General features: G+C 41.9%; 1 protein-coding gene across 1 annotated transcript in view; it reads left to right on the forward strand.

Annotated features, from left to right (window-relative positions):
- The window catches only part of mtnr1aa (melatonin receptor 1A a), a 30,299-nt gene extending 19,619 nt beyond the window's left edge, over positions 1 to 10,680 (forward strand). Inside the window, exon 2 of the mRNA XM_030350916.1 lies at positions 9,174 to 10,680. Within this exon, the coding sequence (XP_030206776.1) occupies positions 9,174 to 10,045 (872 nt within the window). The 3' untranslated portion in view covers positions 10,046 to 10,680. The remainder of the gene's footprint in view (positions 1 to 9,173) is intronic.
- Positions 10,681 to 23,527: the final 12,847 nt, after the last annotated feature.

Genomic DNA, 23,527 nt, shown 5'->3' on the forward strand with positions numbered 1-23,527 from the left:
TCATGTAGAACCAGATGTTTGTTAACATCGGAGAGGCGCCTTGTATTTTTCATTAACAAGACAAAATTCTGTTGCACCCTCTTGAACTCAGTGATTGTTTCTTCGTTCTCCGTTGTTTCCCAGTAATCTCGCCCAAAGGTGGGCCGGTCAATTTAGCATGCCAGTGCAAAAACCCTATTGTCCTCCGTTACAATTAACACATCTGTGATCGTACACAGAGTAGACATTCATAATGAATGTCCTTTGTTTTGGATGGGTGGGGGTGGGGGTGGCGGGAGGCATCACATGCTTTAGTCCCAAATGGAGGCCCTTTTGAATAATGTGTTTACTTATGTGTTCAAGGACCAAGCACAACAAACACTGGTGCACACTCTTATGTCGAGAGGCAGGGAGGTATGTAGCCGTGAAACACGATTGATCCTGGCCCTCATCCTAACCACCACTGGTGGTTCTCTGTGTTGGAAACAGACTCTGCGGCTGCACTGACCTTACTGCGAGCCCATTGCAATCAACTGCCTGATTGCTAGTTTGCCGTTTAATTGAATTGCTCCTTTTGGAATGGGTGGAAATTAATTGTGTTTTTGTTTTGTTTTTATCTTTGTTTCAGTTGCTTCTTTAGTTTCAAACTAAAGTAGTTAATTGTGCTGCAGTATTGCAGTATGTTAGAAGAAGAAGCGTATCTACAGCTCCCCAGCTCCCCCAGAATCCCTAGCTTTGTTGTGCTGGTGGTTTGGAAAATAAATAATGAATATTTCCTAAGGGTCATCAAGGAGCTGGGGGTAGGAGACCACAGGTAGACTTTTGGCAGATGTGAACCCTAGCCTTTACTATCCTGCCACTACTGCATGCAATGCATTTACAATGCAAAATACTGACTGCCAAATCGTGTTCTGGTGTAAAAGAATAAAAAATGCATTAGCTCATTAATGCCTTTAGTCTAAACAAGTGACTGAATAGTAAAAAGCAGCCTACACATTTTGTATTGTGTTGAACAGAAGCAACCTTAATATGAAACCCAGTATTATGAAATTATGCAATTGTTATATCATCGCATTAGACCACTTCTATGGAATGCACCAGAGTCCGATTGGAATCAGTGATCTCACTGAAATCGCTCTGCGCCCACACACATCATGCCTGTGCATGCATACAGTAACACCCTGCACACACACATCAGTACTGCGCTTGTGTACATGAACACTGTGCACACACACGCAAGCACCGTGCACGCCCACGTCACCTGCACATCAGCAGCATGCATGCCCACATCACTCGCAAGTCAGCACCATGAACATGCACATCAGCACCGTGCATGCGAACATCAGCACCAACATAGTGCACCTCAAACACACCTCAGCACTGCTATTGGAAAATGTTGTAGGGGGATCACAGTCAGCTCTTGTGAAAGTCAGCTGATTATTTCGTTCTATCCATCAGCTCAATATCTGGAAATCTAAGTCCGACCCTGAGGGACACTGTCTTCCTATTCATCCTGTATGAATTTCCATCCTTCTGTCTGTCTGTGTGTATGTCTGTCTGTCTGTCTGGCCTTCTGTTGTATTCTTTCTCTTCCTTTTTGTCTGCGGGTGTATTGTTGTTGTTGTTGTTTGTGTGTGTTACTGTGTGGTACTACCGTGTGGTACAGGCACAGCGTGGATTGGTGCTGTGTCTGGGCTCTGAGCCAGCAAAGAGGGGTCCAGGGTGGACTAAATACCACGAGCTGGCCTAAAAGTTGCAACGCCAACCTCTTCAAACGAGCATGACCCAATACATGCTGACGGAAGTCACACACATTCAAAAAGCAAATCAACTAAAACAGATTACACATAAAACAAAAAGCTATTACAGACATTTTTTGGAACGGAGGAAACTGGCCGCATTTAGCAAATAATTGCTCTTCATGAATATGCACTCATGAATATGGCTTCCTGTAATTGGTGGGCTGTTGTATATTTAAGTGGTCAGTATGGAAGAAATATCTTGTCAATTATCTTATGATAATTTGTCTTGTAATTTGCCTTTTAGCGCAAAAATATTGACCAAACCATGGCTCTGTATAGAGGATAGCTGCTGCTTGTCATTTTCGATTGGAAGCCCCATCTTCTCATCAGGTACATACTGCTAGACACAGATTGCCGTATATCTGAGCGTGTATTTTGTGGCCAATATCCTTCTAACAAACAAACAACAAAAAACATCTAATTAGTTGTGTGATTCTTAATAGCACCACAGGAATGCTTAGCTGTTCTATCTTTTCCTGTCAGTTCTGATGTGGGGATGTTCCTGATGGGCATTTTGTAAAACAGTCTCAATAACATTATGCAACAGTGAAGGCTTTATTTTTGACTATTTCATTATATTTCTTTTTTCTTATTGCTCTGCGTTCAACCTTTTAAACCGTGAAATTAAAGTAATTATTTAACCTTATGTCATCATTAAGGGCCAGAAGTGGGTCATGAGGTAGAGCAGGTTGTCTGGCAACCGGAAGGTTGCTAATGTGTCCTTGAGCAAGACACCTAATCCTACCTGCTCCCGACCGGTTGCCTTGCTTTTGACAACTCACTCAATGTCTGATTATGTGTTTGGAAAATAGAATAGAAATAGAAAAGTGTGACATAAATGCAGTCCATTTACAATATTTACACGTGTGCTTCATAGTCTTCTCCTGAACTATTCAAAGAATAAGTAAGTAACACAGCATGCTTAGAAAAGGCCATTTTGTGTATTTTAAATATTTTTCCCTCAAATTGAAGCCTAGAAAAATAGATTCTTAGAAAAGGCCATTTTGTGTATTTTGCATATTTTTTATTCAAATTGGATCAGTTACAAATCAGCCGAAAATGTTTTGTGATGACGTTTGTGGCTCTTTGTATCATCACATCCATCCACTGCGCTCCACTTTTACATCCGATCCATAGACTTAAAGAAGCAGAAACAGTTCTTCAATTCTTTCAGTTAGATACGCTCAGGGGTTCAGTTAGGCAACTAAACCATCTGAGACGGAGGTTTACCTTTACGGTTTATCTCGAACACATGTGTCTTTAGCCCCCCTGGGCTCCTCATTTTGCTTTATTTAACCTCGAAAGATCAATTGAGGGGTGACCCTCTTTTACAATGACGTCAAGTTTTACAAATATACAATACAAACACACAACAGTCTCCTAGCCAAAACAGTTACAGTTTATGTGGGGCAGATTCAAAATAATATCTCTAAATTTGTTAAAAGATATGAATCTATTTATTTTAATTTGAAGCTAAAAGCTGTTTTACCAAGCTCAGACCTGGCGTATGGAACATATGACATGAGCATGTCAGTAGAGCGGGTCTGATAAAGCCCATCTGAAATTTGCAGCAGTGTAGTCAAATAATGGGGAAGCTTCCCGGTCAGGGCTTTACAAATAAAAATGTGCCAATGTGCGTCACGCATTTCTTTAAGAGAGGACCAACCAACCTTTCTATATAAAAATAAATGGTGTGTGTCATAAGCATCTCCTGTGAGGATACTTAAAGCAGAGTGAAAAACAGAGTCCAGGAGTTTAAGGCCCTGTCCACACAAAGCCGATTTCATGGCGAAACCGCAAAGGTCTTGTACGGTTCGGCCTTCCGTCCACACGAAGCCGGCGAATCCGCTGACCGAAACCGTAAACTTCTGAAACCACTCTCGGAGGTGGTTTCAAATCTACCCGGTTTCGTTTTTGATTTGTGTGGACGCCTGAAACCGACTGAAACCGTAAACCATGACGTCATCGTCCCACCCCTCAACCCTCTAGCCAATGACTGTTAAGCCCGCGGAGTCTCAGAACTCACAACAACAAAGATGATGGCGGACTTCAGGCTTGTAATCATTCTGCAGCAGATCATGTCGCTTTTTGGGTTGCTAAGCAATTATTTATTGAGACTGTTGACTGTTTGTTTGTGTTGTTAGTGGTTCAGGGGGCAGCCTTTATGCGCATGCTCGCCTCTTCTTCTTATCTAATTTTCTTCTGGATTTCAGTAGCAGAAGCAGTGCCCCTTATGGGCCTGGCATGTGTACTACAGCGTTTCTACAGATCTACCCGGTTTCGCTTGACTCCGTCTTTACGGAGATACTCTGAAACCGGATAGATCGAAACCGGAACGGTTTCGCCCGTTTCGGCTTCGTGTGGACGGGGCATAAGACATGAATGAGGTGCTTGCCGATAAACCACATCACAATAATCAAGGACGGGCATAAAAACGGCCTCGATAATCCTTTTCCTACAGAAAAATGGGAAGGTGTTTTGTTTCTATAAAAATAGCTAATTTTTTGTCGCATACGACATAAAAGTGAGTTCTCCATCTGTCCAGATGCCGAGATATTTATATTCAGTGACCCTTTCAATCAGTTTTGTCAGTATTAAGAACAAGCCTGCGGTCCACTAGACAGTCCTGCAAGATGTTAAAAGGGCTTTGTAGGTTCCGAATAGATTGATGCCCCGAATCAGAAATGCAATACAATACTGTGTCGTCAGCGTATAGATGGGCATGACAGTTTTGTAGGGATGGAATAATTGTATTGATATAAAATGTGAAAAGAACTGGACTCAAAATTGAGCCCTGTGGGACACCATTTGTAACAGTTAAAAACTCAGTTCGGTTGCTTCCCAGTTTTAATGACTGCTGTCTATTTTACAGATAATCTCTAATCCAGCTGCATGCAGAATTATTAAGACAAATGTCACGCAGCCTCTGTAAAAGAAAATGGTGGTCAACAGTGTCAAAGGCTTTTGAAAGATCAACAAAAAGTGCTGCACAGTGCTTTTTCTCGTCTGATGCTGAAACAATGTTTCAGCATGTCACAAAGGTGACAGCAGAAACAGTACTCTAGCCTGCCCTGAAACCAGATTTGAATGGGCTCAGAATGGAAGCACTGGCTAGAAATGTTTTCAACTGATTATTAATAAGTGATGGTAAGATTTTTGCCAAGCATGGGAGTTTGAATATTGGCCTGTAGTTATTTAGTTCATTTTTGGCACCACCTTTATGCAAGAGAATAACATTAGCTTTTTTCCAAACTTTGGGAACTATACCAGAGGAGATGGAAAGATCAAAAAATGTGGGTTATTTGTTTTGATATGATAAATGCAGAGATTGATTGAAAACGGGTCCAAATTGTCCTCACCCAGGGGGTTGATGGCTAGGAGCGCATCTAAAACACTAGTTGGAACAGGATCAATGCTGTGCTAGAATTAGGTGAGTGCTGCATGCAGCGCTAAACTATTGTTCGTCATAAGTTTCTTTCTTTCTTTCTTTCTTTCTTTCTTTCTTTCTTTCTTTCTTTCTTTCTTTCTTTCTTTCTTTCTTTCTTTCTTTCTTTCTTTCTTTCTTTCTTTCTTTCTTTCTAATTCTCTACAAACTTCTCCTTCCTCAATTTTTCACCTAGAGACTACATACAATTTTTTAAATATTCAGAATAGCTTGGAATCGCGCGCTTCTTTTCAGATTTTTTAAATACTTTATACTTTTTAAGATATTCTACTTTTAAAATATTTTTTTTAAGAGTCAATGGTACTTCAACAGTTAAAGACGTAACTAAATACATTTTCAACCATTTATCTTCGTTCAAGCCATTTAACAAATCTACACACTTATCTTCAATAATATCTAAGCGGAATTAACGATATCATTTAAACTTTATTCAGAATCAGTTTTAGTTTTAAACCGTCATATTCTACAGTTGGTCCCATTGAAGCCGTCTGCCCATTCTGACACTTAAATTACTTAAGACATCGTAACTCGTTCAAATTTCAACCGTTTACCTTCGTTCAAACCATTTAACAAATATACACACTTGTATCTTCAATAATTTCGATATAATTTAAACTTATTCAGAATCACAGTTTTAGTTTCATACCGGCTTCGTTTCCAGTTGGTATCATTGATTCACGTTGACGCTGGAGCGTGATGACGTTCAGCAGTGTTGCCAGATTGGGCGTTTTTTCCCGCCAGATGGGATACTTTTGGAGGACGTTCAGGCAGTGTTGCCAGATTGGGTGTTTTTTCCCACTCTATTGAGCTACTTTTAATCACACACCGCACGCACACACGCACACCAGCAGTGAAGGGCAATAAATTTGACCTTTCAGATTCTTCAGTTCAATTAATTTTACATTTCTGCATTTTTAGCAATGCTTTGCGCTTTTCCTTCAGCTGTCACTTTATATTTTTCCAACCATTTACATTCTTAAATGGTGTGCATGTTTACTTTATTTAGACTTTTCAATTGATTTAAGTCATTTTACATTTCTTTGTCTTAATCTATGTGGCGTTATAAAAAAAAAAATTCAACCTCACTTTGTACCACAGCACTCAACGCATTTTCTGCAGTACATGCATTTTCGAGTTGTTTTTATTGTTGTTCACAGCTTTCCAGAATAGTGCAGGGTTTGCATAGCAGTTGGAGATTAAGTCAAGATAATATGTACTCAGATTTAGCTTTCCTAACCATGGTTGTGCACCTATTTCTGAGTTGTCTAAAAACAATCCAATTAGAATCTTCTCCAGAGTGTCTTGCTAGAGACCAGGCTTTATTTCTCTCTCTTATTCCTAAATAAGTCGGACAGTTCATTTGTGAACCACGGGTTTGATCTATTTTTTGCCCTTTGCTTTTTGTGGGTTGCATGATTGTTAAAAATTGAGGTGAAAGTATTGGTGAAAAAATCAAAGGCCAATTCAACATACGATATTACAGTTGTGAGTTGGATGTCACTATGAAGTGAGTTCATTCAAAAAGGCTTGCTGAAAAGCTTGTACAATTACGCTTAATAAAGATTTTAGGATGAGATCTTTTTAAATGAATACTTCTGATACAGGCCACTGGGCAGTGATCACTAACCCCAAGGTCAAAGACACCAGCATAAACTATTTTATTGACTTGATTAGATAAGATTAAATCAATTAAAGTTGATTTTGCTGGGTTGTTTAGATTGGGTCTTGTGGGCTCAGTCATAACTTGTGTGAAATTTAGGTTGCTACAGATTTCTTTGAACGATTCAGAGGCACCAGAGAGCCAGTCAATGTTAAAATCACCCTTCTTCAAGGTGCATGCGATATATCGGAAGTAAGCAAGCTCTAAATTGCTAAATTAACCCTCACCCTCACGAGTTTGGATTATGAGCAGACAGTTGCTGGAGGCAGGCTGACATAAGAAGATCAACACTGGTTCATTTGATGACCTTCGATGGAGGATGATATTGTCTGATAGTGTGCACGATAAACACTAAACAGTAAATATACACTTTGTTTTGCATTGCCGTTGGGCTATCACACATGGAGAGTCGATATAGTCAAGAGGTATCATGGGACATGGGGCCAATAAATATAAACTTTATTTCAAATGCATGAACCATTCATTTGCAAATGGAGTGTGGTTAAACTGATGAGGTCAAGGATTTTTTTTAATTTGTTTTTCACAGTATAACCAAAACAATAAAACGATATCAATTAAACGAGGGAGGGAGCCACACACAGACACGTACACAAAAACCCACACACAAATACACACACTGGGAGAGACACAAAAACAAAAACCCACACACTGGATGAGAGAGACACACACACGAGAGAGAACAACACAGAGACCCATGCACGGATACACACACACAACGATACAGGCATAGAAAGACAGACAGACAGACACATACCTACACTGACAGACACAGAAAGAAAGAAAAACACTCACAAAGACAAGACACAGAGAGAGAGAGACACAAAGACAGACACACACACACACACACACACACACACACACACACACACACACACACACACACACACACACACACACACACACACACACACACACACACACACACACACACACACACACACAAATGTTCCCTGAAGATCAGTGCTGTGATGTTAGCTTTCCAGGAAGCAATGGGGCTGGGCGCCTGTAGGCCTCCCCAGCCGACCTTACCAAGGTCAGAGTTCTTACCACCAAGAGACTTGAGTTTAAAATCTTGTAACAGCCGTGCTATAGAAAGCCTACGCCAAGGGACTGTAATCTTTAAGGATCCCCAGAAGATGCACACTCGCATCACACGCTCACGTGCACACAACACACACAGATAAGGACATACACACACACACACACACACACACACACACACACACAGGGATACACACAAACACTGACATGCACACACAATGACACACATCACATACACAGATAAGGAAACATGAAAACACTGACACAGAAACACACACACACACACACACTGACACACATCAAATACACTCAAAAGGACATTCAAACACTGACGCACGCATACACAGATTCACACACACAAGGACCCATACACACACACACACACACACACACACACACACACACACACACACACACACACACACACACACAATTAGCCTTTTTAGAGCAGTTTGCTTGTGATCACGGTGAGAGCAGCCAGTACTCTATAGAGGGCACCTGGATGATGGATCCCAGAGGACGTGGTCTAATGTATAGCATCGAGAGGTTGCTCGGTGAAAGAATGTTTGCTGTATGAGATGAAGGGGGGGAGGGGATTAAGAGGCACCAGCCAGAGCTAAAGAGCCCTCTAAAGACCCTGTCAGCCTTACCCAAGGAACCGCCTACCAGTCCAGCCTGAAACACTTGAAGAGACTGTTGATTTAATATGACAGTGGTACTCAAAGTTTCAACAATGGGAGTCTTTCTTGGCCTAAATCAGGGCTGGTCTTTAGCCACTCAGTCTTCATACTGTTTTGACTCAAGGACAATTGAAGCACTTGTTCATGTGACATCTGTGATGTTTCTGCGTGACTGGTTCATCTGCGCTGCTCTGGTGCCTGTAATTCCCCCCGCCATAATGAAAGCACGCCGCATGACACCCAATGGACGCTTTAGTTGGAGCACTTTTACTGTGTGGCTCGAGCAATCAAGCGGCACTAAATACGAGCTGCTAAATATCAGCTGGTGGCGGTGTTGGTATTATCCAATTATTGGATCAGACTTGCTAGTAATAGGCAAAACTCCAATATACTTAATTGATCTAATTTGCAACTTTTTCTGTCGATTTTATGAGTGACCCGATTGGCATTTCCATTGTTTCCACCTAAACCTTCCCTTTTTCTCTTGTGTGTGTGTGTTTTCGTGTGTGTGTTTATGTGTGTTCTGTATGTGTGTGCGTGTAAAGGCAACATCTTCGTGGTGAGCCTGGCGGTGGCGGACCTGGTGGTGGCCATCTACCCCTACCCACTGGTGCTCTCCTCCATCTTCCACAATGGCTGGAACCTGGGCTACGTGCACTGCCAGATCAGCGGCTTCCTCATGGGCCTCAGCGTCATCGGCTCCATCTTCAACATCACCGGCATCGCCGTCAACCGCTACTGCTACATCTGCCACAGCCTCAAGTACGACAAGGTGTACAGCGACAAGAACTCGCTGTGCTACGTGCTGCTGATCTGGGCGCTGACCGTGGTGGCCATCGTGCCCAACCTGTTCGTGGGCTCGCTGCAGTACGACCCGCGCGTCTACTCGTGCACCTTCGAGCAGTCGGCCAGCTCCGCGTACACCATCGCCGTGGTCTTCTTCCACTTCATCCTGCCCATCATGATCGTGTCGTACTGCTACCTGCGCATCTGGATCCTGGTCATCCAGGTGCGGCGGCGGGTGAAGCCCGACAACCGGCCCAAGCTGACGCCGCACGACGTGCGCAACTTTGTCACCATGTTCGTGGTGTTTGTGCTGTTCGCCGTGTGCTGGGCGCCACTCAACCTCATCGGGCTGGCCGTGGCCATCAACCCGGACGGCGTGGTGCCCCTTATCCCCGAGTGGCTCTTTGTGGCCAGCTACTTCATGGCCTACTTCAACAGCTGCCTTAACGCCATTGTGTACGGCGTGCTCAATCAGAACTTCCGGCGCGAGTACAAGCGGATCGTGGTGTCCGTGTGCACAGCGCGCATTTTCTTCTCGGACAGCTCCAACGACGCGGTGGCCGAGAGGCTGAAGAGCAAGCCATCGCCGCTCATCACCAACAACAACCGGGTGAAGGTGGACTCGGTCTGAGGCCATGGACGTCCTGGGTACTGTGGTTGTGTTCTGTGACTCTAAACAGAGGCCACAAGCCCCAACGGAACAACTCTATGCGAGCGAGATCTCGCTAGCGGTGGAAGTGATCATACAAGGGGTGCACTGTGTGTCTTTTACCATACACTTTTATCTCTTCTTTTTTTTCCACTGCCTGCGGTGAAATAAATATACAAAGATGCCATTTAGGTTTTTCATATTCACTCGAATTATGTAAACATGTCAACATATCATGTTATCTCTATTTATTTTGTATGAATTGTTCTGTAGGTATATCTATCTATATATCTATATACTATATAGATATAAATGCATAACGATATCGATCTATATCTATGTATAAATATATTACATATCAGGTTTGTTTTACAAAACAACCTTGCTCGTGGTTACTGTCAGATGTGGGGGTTCGTAATCAATAAAGAATCAATTATACAGAAGCACGACAACATATTACTCTCAGTGGTGGTCGTGATAGAGACTGAGTTGTAAGGACTTTGTATAACGGTGAGACAATGTTACACTTAAAAGGAACCAACACTGTGGTGCTGTTTTGTGATGAAATAAAGTAACTTGTTAGGTGGAATAAATAAATGTCAGAAGAAACAAATTAATTTGTTTCACTTTCTCTTTTCTATCTGTACGTTTTGCCCGGATATGAGGATTTCCTCATATGCAATATAAAATGCTGAAAATAAACACGCACTGAAACATATCTTACAACGTACTAATAATTGTACAATGTAGCTAAACAATAGAGCGGAGATGTCATTAGTTTGCGTACCTCACTATATACGATGCAGCTCCTCTGACAGATGAGCTCTCCTCTCCCGTGCTGCTGCTGGGGCATTTGGACGTAATGGCATCGGCACATGCAGTGCAGCATCACGTCTCCTTAAGTCCTCTAATCTATCCTCATTAATGTCATCGACACATCCATGATTCATGGCAATGTTGTGTAAAACACAACATGCCACAAAGAATGCTGCGACTTTTTGAGGACCATACTGTAAAGTACCACCTGACCTATCCAAACACCTGAAGCGCATTTTCAGTAGGCCTATTCCGAATGTACGTTCAATTACACTGCGTGTTTGTGTGTGTTTCCTGTTGAATACAATTTCGCGCACTGTTGCTGGCATAAGAAATGGGGTCATGAGCCATGTCTTCAATGGATAGCCGTTGTCCCCTAACAGCCACCCATCCAAGGGAGGATTCCCCTCGAATATGGCAGGAATGGTCGAGTTGCCAATATGAAAGTCATGGCTTGAGCCAGGGTAATTAGCAAAGCCCCCCCCCCCCCCGTGAACAATCGCTCCCCCCCGTCCCCCCGTCCCCCCCCCCCCCGTCAACAATCCTCTGCCTAGGGCCCCCACACTACCTAGAATCGCCCTGGGCGTAGCTTACGCCTGCATTCCTCCTCACTCAGGGAGAGATAGGTGTGTCTGGGCCGGTAGACCCTCTCCCCCCGGCGTCTGATCCTCGCTCCCAAGACGTAGGCCTATTCCATTCCACTGTGCAATAGAAAAATTATGAGCAACCTCAACTTAACTGGTAAGTTGCAGAGTAAGGTTTTAAATGGTCTTACAGAAGGTGATTTCGCAGTCTTCAGAATTTATTTCGCAGTCTTCAGAATTGTGGTTCCTGATTCTTGACGGACAACCCACTTTGACAGGTGTCCTTATATAGCCTACATATGTCTCTTGCCACTATTGGTCAACCAGGTCAATTTGATCCGTCATTACGCCTGCTACAATTCGCGTGAATAATTTGGGTAAATGTGTACGCTAGATTTATGCCTATTTATTTTATCTTTATGGACACCACAATGATTTTCCTTGTGTGGTAATATTTTATTTTCCTTGTAATTATGTATGGTTTGCAAAAATGTGAACTGCTGTCCGTGTAGATGAGAGAAGCAAAGTGTATGCGCGAGGTGCACAAGCAATCCGTATGCATCGCATGCGCATGTATGCATGCGCCCTAAAAATAGCATCTGAACAACGCGCCACTGACTTTAAACCAGGTATTTCCTGGTCTGTGGCGCAGTTGTATTCAGAAACGGCAAAATATCGTTTGCGCCAGAACACGCCTCCTCCTTTCGCCGAACCGCTCCTTGGGGCGCAAGATCATTCCCTAATATACCGGCGAGTGGCGGTGGTGGGAAAAGAACGCTCTGCGCCAGTTGTAAACTAGCAACATGCGCCAGTGACTAAGTCACTTGCGCCGGATGCAAGATAGGGCCCCATGTTTTACTGAGACTACATTAAAAGTGTGCTTCTAGGTCAGTAACAACTTTGCCCGAAAATACCGGAAACACTCTCCTCAACCACCACAATTGCCCCGACAAGAAACGAGATGAAACAAGATAAGTAGCTTATTTTGTTGCATCTCTGTGTCTTTGTGTGCATGCGGGTGCATATATGTTCCTGTTTTAGCTGTCGAGCGATGAATAAAAACGAGAAGAGGAGAAAAAAACAATGTGTTTTGATTTCAATGTGACGGCAAAATAAATGGATAGAGTGCCCTTGTTAATCTCAAGCACTCGGCAGCACGAGGGTGTCTCTCTCCCATTCCCGTGCATGTTACCCAACATGCGTGGGTGATCGGGTTACTGGGACAAAGACAAAGGCAGGATAATAAGCAACAACCTCTAGAGCGAGCCGTTGCATTCGTCTGCATTTGCGTGCGAGGATTACATAAGGCCTTATGGGGGTCTGGTATTCGAACAAATGTGAGTTCAACCTTAATATAGGTCTGAAGAAAGTGGCGATGATTCGTGTATTGTGTAAAGTAAGGGTGTAAAGGGGTCACATTTACCTACATGAGGTGTTCAGAGTGAAAACAATGCAACGCAGAGTGGGGTCCTTCACGTGGGCTGCGGATCAGAAGGATGTGAACGAGTGGAATACAAGACATGCGATGAGGTTGAGTGACCCAACAAATCGCTCATTGTGTTGTGCAACATCTTCCCCCCGTTTGTGGTTTGCGTTATAGTTACTTCAAAGGGAGCACATAAATGCATTTTTCCAAGGCCGAGTTTGTATTGAGACGTTGCTTTATAATGAGGCAGGAGAGGGAGAACAACGTATACACTTGGTAACTGAAGTCACACAAAGAACAGACACATCAAGACACAGACTAATAAACCAATGTGTTGAGGAGAGGAAGATCTTTAATACACAAACTAATTGAAACTAAAGAAAATTGTGTGGGGGAGGGGGGGATAAACAACACTAGAAAAGCTGTAAGTGTGAAGCCCAATGTACATGATGAGCTCTAAACGAGGACCTTATCAGCGCAAAGAACAAATTCACAAGATACGATTATCTGTTTGCAGGCGACTGCACATGCTCACAGACTTTGAGATGAGTCTGATTCTGAATTCTGAGTGCAGAGAAATATTTCAATAAGTTCTGAGGGTAAGTGTAGGAGAAAGTGTTTGTTGAATTCTGAATTCTGATCGGTCGATTGATATATGGTCTGTTATTTAAAAAACAGACCCCTGTTTTGATTAGCAGCCCATAGCTATGGACACAGTCATCCAATCATAGAAATGAAAGGGATATCTTTCTTAGCTTTAGCAATGAAATCATCTTTACAGCTTTGAAATTGTTATATTCCTTGTCAAATTATTGGTTCCTTTAATAAGTAGCCATGTAATAACACATCGGGTTCCTGCATCAGCGAAGGGGCCCAGACAGGTTCCAACGTCTCGCCTAGCGCTGGAGCTGACCCGTGGATAATGGACATGGGGCACGACAAGCATAGCATCCGGGCAACACATAGGATATCCCCCCCCCCCTCCCTAATAGGCCTTCATCCTTCTCATTGCACCACACTTTAAATCAAACAAACTTCAATGCATACGTTTTTTTTATCAACACTAATTATATTTACTAATAAACCCCACAAACAAAGAAGAACCATATTTAGGAAAAACACAACTATGATAAGTCATAGAGATGCGTTTTTTGATTTAAATAATCCAAACAGATGACACATGACTTCATTGGCTTTGTTTTTAAAGATGCGTTATAACAGTGAGTGGCAGTGCATGGAGCCCTCGGTTCCTCTGGCAGACGGCCCTAGAGGCGAGGGCAGCGCTGCTTTATCCTTGGTCGTGTCCGTCGGGGCTAATGCAACCTGACACAAGCGTTTTACTCAGTCTTCTAAATTAAGACGTCAATGATCGAGAGGCAGTGGTTGAATGTTATGCAATCAGTTCTGTTGAGATTTAACCATTTGTGGAGTGATATTGCTGTTTCGTATTATTTGTTTTTGCCCACTGAATATGTGATTGAAGTTTGTGCAAATGTCTACCGTTGTCATGTATTTTGTTATGTTTATCATTTTATTATCTCAGTACTTCACGCCAATCCGAGTATTAACAGCTGAATAAAACATAAATGTGTCTTGTCAACCTAATGGAATGACAGCCCTTCTACTCCCACACTGCTCCCTGAACCTAAGCATCAGCTCTTTGTTCTGTCTCATTTGGTACTGGTTTATCATCCTGAAACAATAATCTGAGTGACAACGTGATATGTTTACACTTACACTCAAAGAGCCCAAATACAGAACTATTTGGGGCCTTAGTTTAACATGTTTAACATTTAACATGTGTACATAAGACCTCAAAGTATAAATTAAACACTGTTAAAGTATATTTTAAAGTATAGATTAAGTATATTTCAACAATAAAAGGGAGAAAAAGCAAGAAACAACCTGAGCTGTTATCGGTAACCAATTAGTTCTGTTTGACAGAACACTCACTTCTAAAAGTATAGGCTCTAGATTCTCTCTGTCATTCAAGGCGGAAAATGTAATTGTTCCAAGCCTCACTTGGCTTTCCCTTCACATGGTTTAACATCCTTGTGGGAACACTTACTCCATCTGGATAGAGCACGATTTGCTCCCCAACTCAGGCAAACAGTAGCTTTTACTTCAAGCCATGATGTGGTGTTCTATTAATAGATTTTGGTTGAGTCCTCAAGACAGACTCCCTGCTCGCCTGCTCCACATCAAAGTTGTGTTTAGGGCAAACCCATTGGCACAAAGAAACACACAAAAGGCTAGTCTCTCTGTCATCTATTAGGGTTGAGATCATAACAATGATATTCACAGAGTCACTCTTTCTGATGAGCCAATTATGGTGGCTGTGAGTGATAACAACCCCTAAAGTGACTGCTATTTAATTGGAATGATCAATGGCTTGAAAAGGGTTAGGGTTATGTTAAGGTTGGGTTCCTGATGTGTAATATATTTATATAAAGAAAATAAATAGAGATAGCATGATATGTTGACATGTTTACATAATTCAAGTGAGTATGAAAAACCTAAATAGCATCTTTGTATATTTACCTAACCTCAGGCATTTAAAAATAAGATAAAAAAAGATAAAACCGATGGTAAAGAAACAAAGGGCACCCCTTGTTTGATGACTTCCACCGCTAGCGACATCATGCTTGCATAAAGGAGTTCCCTGTGGCGTGTGGCCTGAGACTATACCAAAAATGGAAGGAAACCAGGATGTGGGAAGCTGATCCGCCTGTGGGCAGATGACAACCGACACTATGTTGGTTTTCAATGACATGAGCATTGTCAACTCTCAACCAGGACCTTAACCGGAGTACAAATACCCTCAACGTGCAGTGTATACAAATGTCTCTCATTAAATGCTTGTCGCTTGTCTGTTGTTTTCCTTGAGACTCCTTATAGCCCACCTCCATCCCCCTTCCCCTCCGGGAATAGGCTCCACCTGTCTACTGAGAGAGATATTACGTCCTCATGGGCCGAGGCACTACATGATGCACGCCCAGATGGGATTCTACAGGTGCACCGGTGAACCTGCATACCACATCTCCCCCTATGAGGCCATGCTAAGCTGAATGACTGCATCCAGGGTGTCTCTCATTTGTCCTTCATAAAGTTAGATGTTAGCACCCGTAATCGTTAAGCATCCATAGATTTGATAAGTTGTCATAGCGACATATACTGTATCACAAGCATTATCTGGCTATGCAGCAAGTAGGTGCCAACCACCGTTGTATAATAAAGTCAAAATATACAGTTATTTATTCCTCACCGTTTGAGGGAAGTGGCTGAAAGAGGTCTCAAACCTGTGATGGGTTGTAAATAGTTGTTGTCACGAATTAGAGACCACAAACTTGACATTAGAGGCTAAGCTAAGCCAGCCTCAAACACTCAACACAGTGTAGACAATCATTTATATTTTTATTTTGCTGCCTTGGGCCATTGACCAACGATTATTGATTTTGCAGATAAACGTTTGTGGGAGTGTGTGCGGGGAGGGCTCACCTGGCGGAGACACATTGGTCTCTGGGGCTGGGTTAGGCGGCACACCTGTTTCACACTTGAGTTATGATTGTGCCCAGGTTGAACCAGCCATCTCCACAGGCACATGAGGAGAGTTTAACAAGAAACCGGACATGATAGCCTCACCCTGCGGCATTTAAGAAAAGTCACCTATGTGGCATGCAGCGTGAACCTTTGCTACGTTATCGACATAGCGAAATACACCTTTCTATTGTAGTCCAACATCTTGGTCATGTGTAGCTCCTAGTCTTCATACATATGAAGGTTAATAGATTTTGCTATTGATATAACATTTTAAGTTAAACCCCTAATTGTGAAGATTAGATGTACAATAGAAATGGGTAAGGGTAATGAGACTTCCCTGTTTTCCAGTGACAAAGGGGTTGAATTCTCAGAGGGAACACTGGTGGATAGGGTTTTAATGACAGAACTGATGGAACCTGAATGTCAAATTCCCAGCTCAAAAACCGTCCTAGTGGGGCACTAGGACCTAGTGGGCCGCCAGATTGGTTGCATTAATTAAAAGCAGAACATCGATAGCCCTGATAGTAAATTGCAGTTTTAGTAGACTAAAACATAAAAATGCATGACTGAAATGCTATAATTAATTGTGTTGTTTGGTTAAAAGCCTTGAGTGTCTCTGAGTGTCAATGTGTGTATTCTCGTGCACATCATTTGTTTAGAGGTGCTTGACTGTGCAAGGCAAACTATGTTTTCCACGGGCACAACGTTTTTTTTTCTTGTAACAGTACTGTTAACACTTGTAACAGTCATTTCAAGTACTTTTCCAGTGCAAGTTTTTTTTTTCTATCTTGCAAAAGAGATGCTCAACTTACATTTACATTTACATTCAGGGCATTTAGCAGACGCTTTTATTCAAAGCGACTTACAATAAGTACATTTGTCATAAGAAGTGAATCAATATATCGCTGTCGGTACAGAACGGATGTTCATAGAACCAAGTGCAAGTACAACAATCGCTAGGCTAACCAATTCCCCGTGTTACAGCAATGATAGCAGCTACTGCAGTTGCTACACGGTTAAGTACTATAATACAATACAATACAATACAACACAATACAATACAGTGGTTGGCAACTTCAAAGACAGAACTGAATTGATATATTGATAGAGTCTTTTAAACGCTTCACAAGAAGTACAAACTGACTCGCTAATAATGTGCACCAGCTCAAGAGTACACGCACCCCAACGGGGGCACGGTTTTGGACATGCATCTCCATAATGGAAAGTGTGTCTATTGCCCCATGATGGTTTTTCTGCTGCTCCAAGGACAGACTGATGTATTTTGTTTGCTCTGGCTAGAGGGATAACTGGACTGTCTTTTCCTCAAGAACTTCAAGAACAGTGCCAGGGGCATTGGAGAAAAAGATTAGATGGTGGGCTGCGCATGTCGAGGCAATTACTTTTATCCTACAAAATAATATATTTTATTACATCATATATTTCTATATATAACATGAAATAAAACATTATGTTATATTATTAATAGTGTGTGTGTGTGTGTGTGTGTGTGTGTGTGTGTGTGTGTGTGTGTGTGTGTGTGTGTGTGTGTGTGTGTGTGTGTTTTATATATATATGACATGGCCGCAGTCCAGCATTGACTGAGGGCTCTTTGCTTCATGTTTTATATTTTTTACAGCTTATGGTCATAACCATACTTGGTAGCTAGGCCCTAATGTTGTCTTCCTTTCTCTAGACCTTTCAGAAACAAATGGGCACATCATCATGTGTCCCCTGCTACCAAAGCATGAGCTAGTTGCTATAGAGACAAGATGTTGTCTCTGCTAACGGCACTTTTCATGCTCTTTTGGGCTTTTTCAGGGATGTTTACAGACTATAAGACTGGGGAAGATTTATATCTTAGAGTCAGTGTGAATATTTACATTTTAGAGTATATGGTTTGTAAGGTATCTCGTGGAAAATCAGTGAGCTTGTACTGAAATATATATGCATGACAAACACACGACAGCCCGCACGCACGTTTCTTTTACTTTACTACATTATTTACATTGAAGTGTAGTCATATTTAATTTAACGGCATAGGCTCATTTTCGAACGGTGGATGAGAATTGTAGAGTTGCATGAGAGGTTAACTGGGTCATATTTAGTTCCTAGTCTGGGGAGGTGACTGTGTTTAAGAATGTAAAACAGAATGTGAAATAATTTCTGGACTTTACTGGTAATAAATTATACATTTATATGTAGATGATGCATCTACTGTAAACAATACCATTGGTGTAGCCTGATTAACTTATGAAAGTAATTTCCCTTTTCTTAATTTACAAATATAAAGCGTGCAATGGGTATAGTTTTACATTATATCGTCATGTTACTAGTCTACTCCCGAGGAACTGAAATCTATTTTTGAAAATTGATTTGATCTTATCTGCATTTTAGTAATAAACAGTTGCCACAGCTTATATTATTATTGCACTGCATGGCTTTTAATTTGGACGATTTTCATCAACGATAATGAATAAATGTTTCCCTCAGCTTCGGCTGTCCCCAATTTTGCTCCATCCCTCTAATTGGTCTGAATAACCCATTAGAAACACATTATTTTTAGTGGTGTGTGACCACCCAACCACCCTATACTATAAGATTGGTCTGTTATCCACTTATTCCATTGTGTTTGTCTGAGTCCTATATCGAAACAGCATAATGTTAGCATGACATAAATAAAGTAAACCCAGTAAACAAATCGGCCTGAAGTATATTTTTTGTATACTATGTTACACTATTGCAGTCCCTATCTCCTTCATTCAAATGTAGTTAAGTACTGATTATTAGATCATTACGATCTCAAAATGAGCTATGGGCCTATAGCTCAATGGCTTATCAAGCTATAGGTTATTTTTAGTACAAAACTTGAATTGATACTCGCCAAATATAACCCATTGACGGAAGGAAGATGACATATGATCTGAATAAGGAATAAGCACTGCACATGTGGCCACCGCTGGCCTCTTTGTCTGCTGTGCTACTTCTAATGATTGTGCTAATGAGGACTTCCTCCGAGAATAATGAATAGCACGGAAAAACGAACAAAAATGTGGCATCAAGTGGGAACGACATGCTCAAGGGCAGTCACAGTTGGATGCTCTTTCTCTAGTCAATCTCTCTTAGTTCAAAGCAGCGATTCCTCTTGGCTCTAGGTGCTACGCCAATCATTAGTATATTTAACTATAGGAGAAGAACATATGCATTAAGTTCCACTAATTATTTAATGAATATATTAAGTGAATCTTTCTCTCTTTTTTGCTTGTTGCCTTTCCATGCATAAATTGACTTGCATATCCCCACATATTACCAAATAAGTGGCAATGGGATTTGCCATGCTATGCAGATGTATGGCTGTACAAAGGTTACAGTGTCAGACTAAGCATGCCAATATCTGCCGGCAGAGATTATTAAGATGGTAACTTTCTACAAATTAAAACTTGGGTAGAATTATTATTGCTATCTGCATTTTATGTTTTATTGAAGATCATGGGCTGGAATTTATAATGGCAATCTTGAAGATTTATGTTTCGTAAATCTTTGCAGCTCACTTCCCAGAGATCAAAAAGTGTTGCATGCGTTACATCAGTAGGTTGGCAGTTGGTTGCAACTAAATACCCTTAACTCCCCATAACCTCACAAATGTGTTAATGTCTGCGTTAAATTTCACAGAAAATTTTGAATATAATTAGCCTAATATAGTTCGGAGAGCTCCATTCGCTCAGATTACTCATGGTATTCACATCCTATCCCAACCCTAGATAAAGAGAATGTACAAGTGTTTGACTTAACACAAATTTAAGACACAGGTGATTGTAGGCTACCATTCACGTGGAACCATTCCATTTAGCAGAACAGCGAAAGTGTACTACAGACTACCGACGGAGGGAATCATTTTTACCAGCGTGAGTGATATGATATGACAGCTGTTGTCACACACTTTCGAAATGAAGTCTGAGTTAATTCACACCCCCACAAACATTGTTTAACTTATAGGCTGTTCCTTCGAGAAGGATCTGAATATCATCTTTGACTGTCAAAGTCATCTTTGATAGTCAAAGTGTGACAATGGGCCCTATTTTAACGGTCTGAAACGCAAGTGGGAAGCGCAAAGCGCAAGTAGCTTTGTGGGTGGTTCTACGGCGCTATCGCTATTTTACAGGCGGATAAATGACACTTGCGTCGCGGCGCAAGTGTCAAAAGGGTTGGTCTGTCTCAGCCTAATTACCCGTAGGTGTGGTTTGGGCGTAACGTCAAACAAACCAATGAAGGTGCCAGCTCCCCTCCCCTTTAAGAGCCATGAGCGCAGGGCCGATGGACTGCGGGGACAAAGGGGACAGTTGTGGGGGGGCCCAAGGCGGAGGGGGGGCCCATGAAAAAAAAAAAAAAAAAATGTTTTATTAATTATTGGTCACGTCTCCCACAAATTATTACCGCTGCATCAGCTGTTCTTTCCCAAATAATTTACCAAGAATGTGCGGCTAGGTAGATGAGAGATGCAAAGTGTATGCGTGAGGTGCACAAGCAATCCGTATGCATTGCATGCGCATGTATGCATACGCCCTTAAAATAGCATCTGAACAACGCGCCACTGACTTTAAACCAGGTATTTCCTGGTCTGTGGCGCAGTTGTATTCAGAAACGGCAAAATATCGTTTGCGCCAGAACACGCCTCCTCCTTTCGCCGAACCGCCCCTTGGGGCGCAAGATCATTCCTCCCTAATTTACCGGCGAGTGGCGGTGGTGGGAAAAGAATGCTCTGCGCCAGTTGTAAACTAGCAACGACACATGCGCCAGTGACTAAGTCACTTGCGCCGGATGCAAGATAGGGCCCAATGTCTTTCTATCGAAGATTTGAATCCTTGAAGGTTCAAAGTAACCCCTGCAATAAAGCAAATACGCTACACGCAAATACTCTATACTCTTTTTTTTTTTTTTTTTTGGCCGAATAAAATTATTCAATGGTATACCTCTGTCAACCTTCCTACCTGGCTACCTGCGTGCACACTGCCCGTGCATTTATTGTGCATGAGTAGGCAGACCTCTAAAGCTAGCAAGCCAATCCTGTGTTTTTGGGAAGTTGCTTTTGAGGGAGGCATAAGGAAGTGATTTTCTTTATTTTATATTTTGGGTTCGATACTTTCAAAATCTAGCTTTCTCTGGCTGGTTTCTCCAAATTGCCTACCCAGGAATTAATATAAATGCCTATTTGATTGTGAAGAATTTGAGCAGTCCAACGGGTAGAGCATCACCTCTATTGTCACCATGCCCCCAATCTGTAATATCACCATTTATGTTATAAAAAATAGAACACATAAGAACTTCCATGATCTGTACTGCTTGATGAACAGCATCTCCCAGTATTATCCATGCTAGATCTCACAGGTTGTTATATTGTTTAGTTATATGGTAGCCTGTAATTTATTACACAAATTATTGAATGTATTGATTACTACCTAAAAAAAACTGCAGGAAAAGGTTATTAAAATAATAAGTTGATAGAAAGATTGAGGATTCAAACTCCAATCACAGGTGGAATGTTTTCAGCTAGTCTCTATTTTCTGGCATTAGCCAAAGGTCACTTTCTGGCCGCGAACTGCTCCCAGAATGCAGCAGCTTGGCTCCTTACTGTTCTCAACAGACGGCATTACATCACAACCCACAAAAACCTGCTGCCTTGCATTGGCATCCATGTTCACTTCTGGACAGACTGACCACCTCTAGAAAGACTGGAGGGCTGTTCTGGCTCCAGGTAGTAAGAGAGATGCTGGTGCATTTGGAAGCTACACACAGCCATTAAATTCATTGTATTTGTAATGCCCTTAATCCCACGTACAGTCTCAAATTGCTAACAGTCTCAAAGAGCCATATATTCATGACACTCCTCTGACTCTAGCCCCCAACAGGGCTAAAAACAACAACTTTAATTAGCAAGGAAGAAATCTTGAGAAGGAACATAGAGTTGGGGATCCATCAACTTTAATTAGCAAGGAATGATCAGGAGTACAATGGGTGCCATACATACAGGTAAAACATTTTAAATCTGCGATGGGGTGCTAGCCGGTTAACCCTAAGAAAAGCCCAGGCATTCAGTTGTAGTCGCTCTGTTATGCCAGGCATCCGCTAAAACAAACAGTATAATGAATTAGAAGGGGAAAGTGCATAGACTATTGCTAATTTAGTGACAACGCGAACACACGGACACACTTCATCCACGCATTCGGCATCAGTCCCGACATCAGCATCATTTGGCAGCCCTAGGTGCCAAAGAAAACACTGTAGAGGTACGTTTTCAGCTTTGCTTTGAATAGCTCGGCAGAGTCAGCTTCCCTGATTAAAGCTGGCAGACCATTCTATAGATAGGGCGCGCAATAGGCAAAGGCTCTCTGTCCTGCTGATTTCTTGTTAAAAAGAGACCATAAAGTATTCTTGACTCATTTCAATTATGTTAGTGATTCTGCAAGCCATATCTCCCTGGGCAGGGGTCAATAGAAGGCCAGGTCCCGAAGACTGGAGGGGCCTTCTTTCGCTACTTAAGGAGAGCCTTGGGTCCCCATGCAGGTTCTCTCCTTGACCTCCACGAGTCCAGGATTATCGTAAAGTGACCCTTTAGGGGTCACTTTACGGTCTGAAGGGGATCATTTTTAAATGGCCACCCAGACCCCTGCACTGGGAGATCTGGCTGGCAGAATCAATAACATAATTGAAATGTTGAATACTTTATGGTATTTTTCTTTTACCTCTGTCCTCCTTTTGTAGTATTCATTTTTTGACCATACAATGGTCTGAATAGCTTGAAGGTGGGAAATTGCATTCATTTTTCATGTCCTGTACATTTAAGATGCTACATGAATAGAGTTAAGTAATGTGTTGAATAGGGATTATTATTAGTAGTATGTTAACAATTCACAAACCAAATAAACTCCTATAAACCTCCACACCATTATGCTCAATTATTCCTGTTACAATCCAGTGCCTCCATTCTCTCAATTTCACCATTAATGAACAGATCGGGCGTTCGGTTTCTGAAGCAGGGCTCATTACACTCTTTGATGAAGCGTTTAATGGGCCTGTTTTTTAAACAATAAAACAATTAGCAGG

Source organism: Gadus morhua, chromosome 3 (genome assembly GCF_902167405.1).
Source record: "Gadus morhua chromosome 3, gadMor3.0, whole genome shotgun sequence".
NCBI lineage: Eukaryota > Metazoa > Chordata > Actinopteri > Gadiformes > Gadidae > Gadus > Gadus morhua.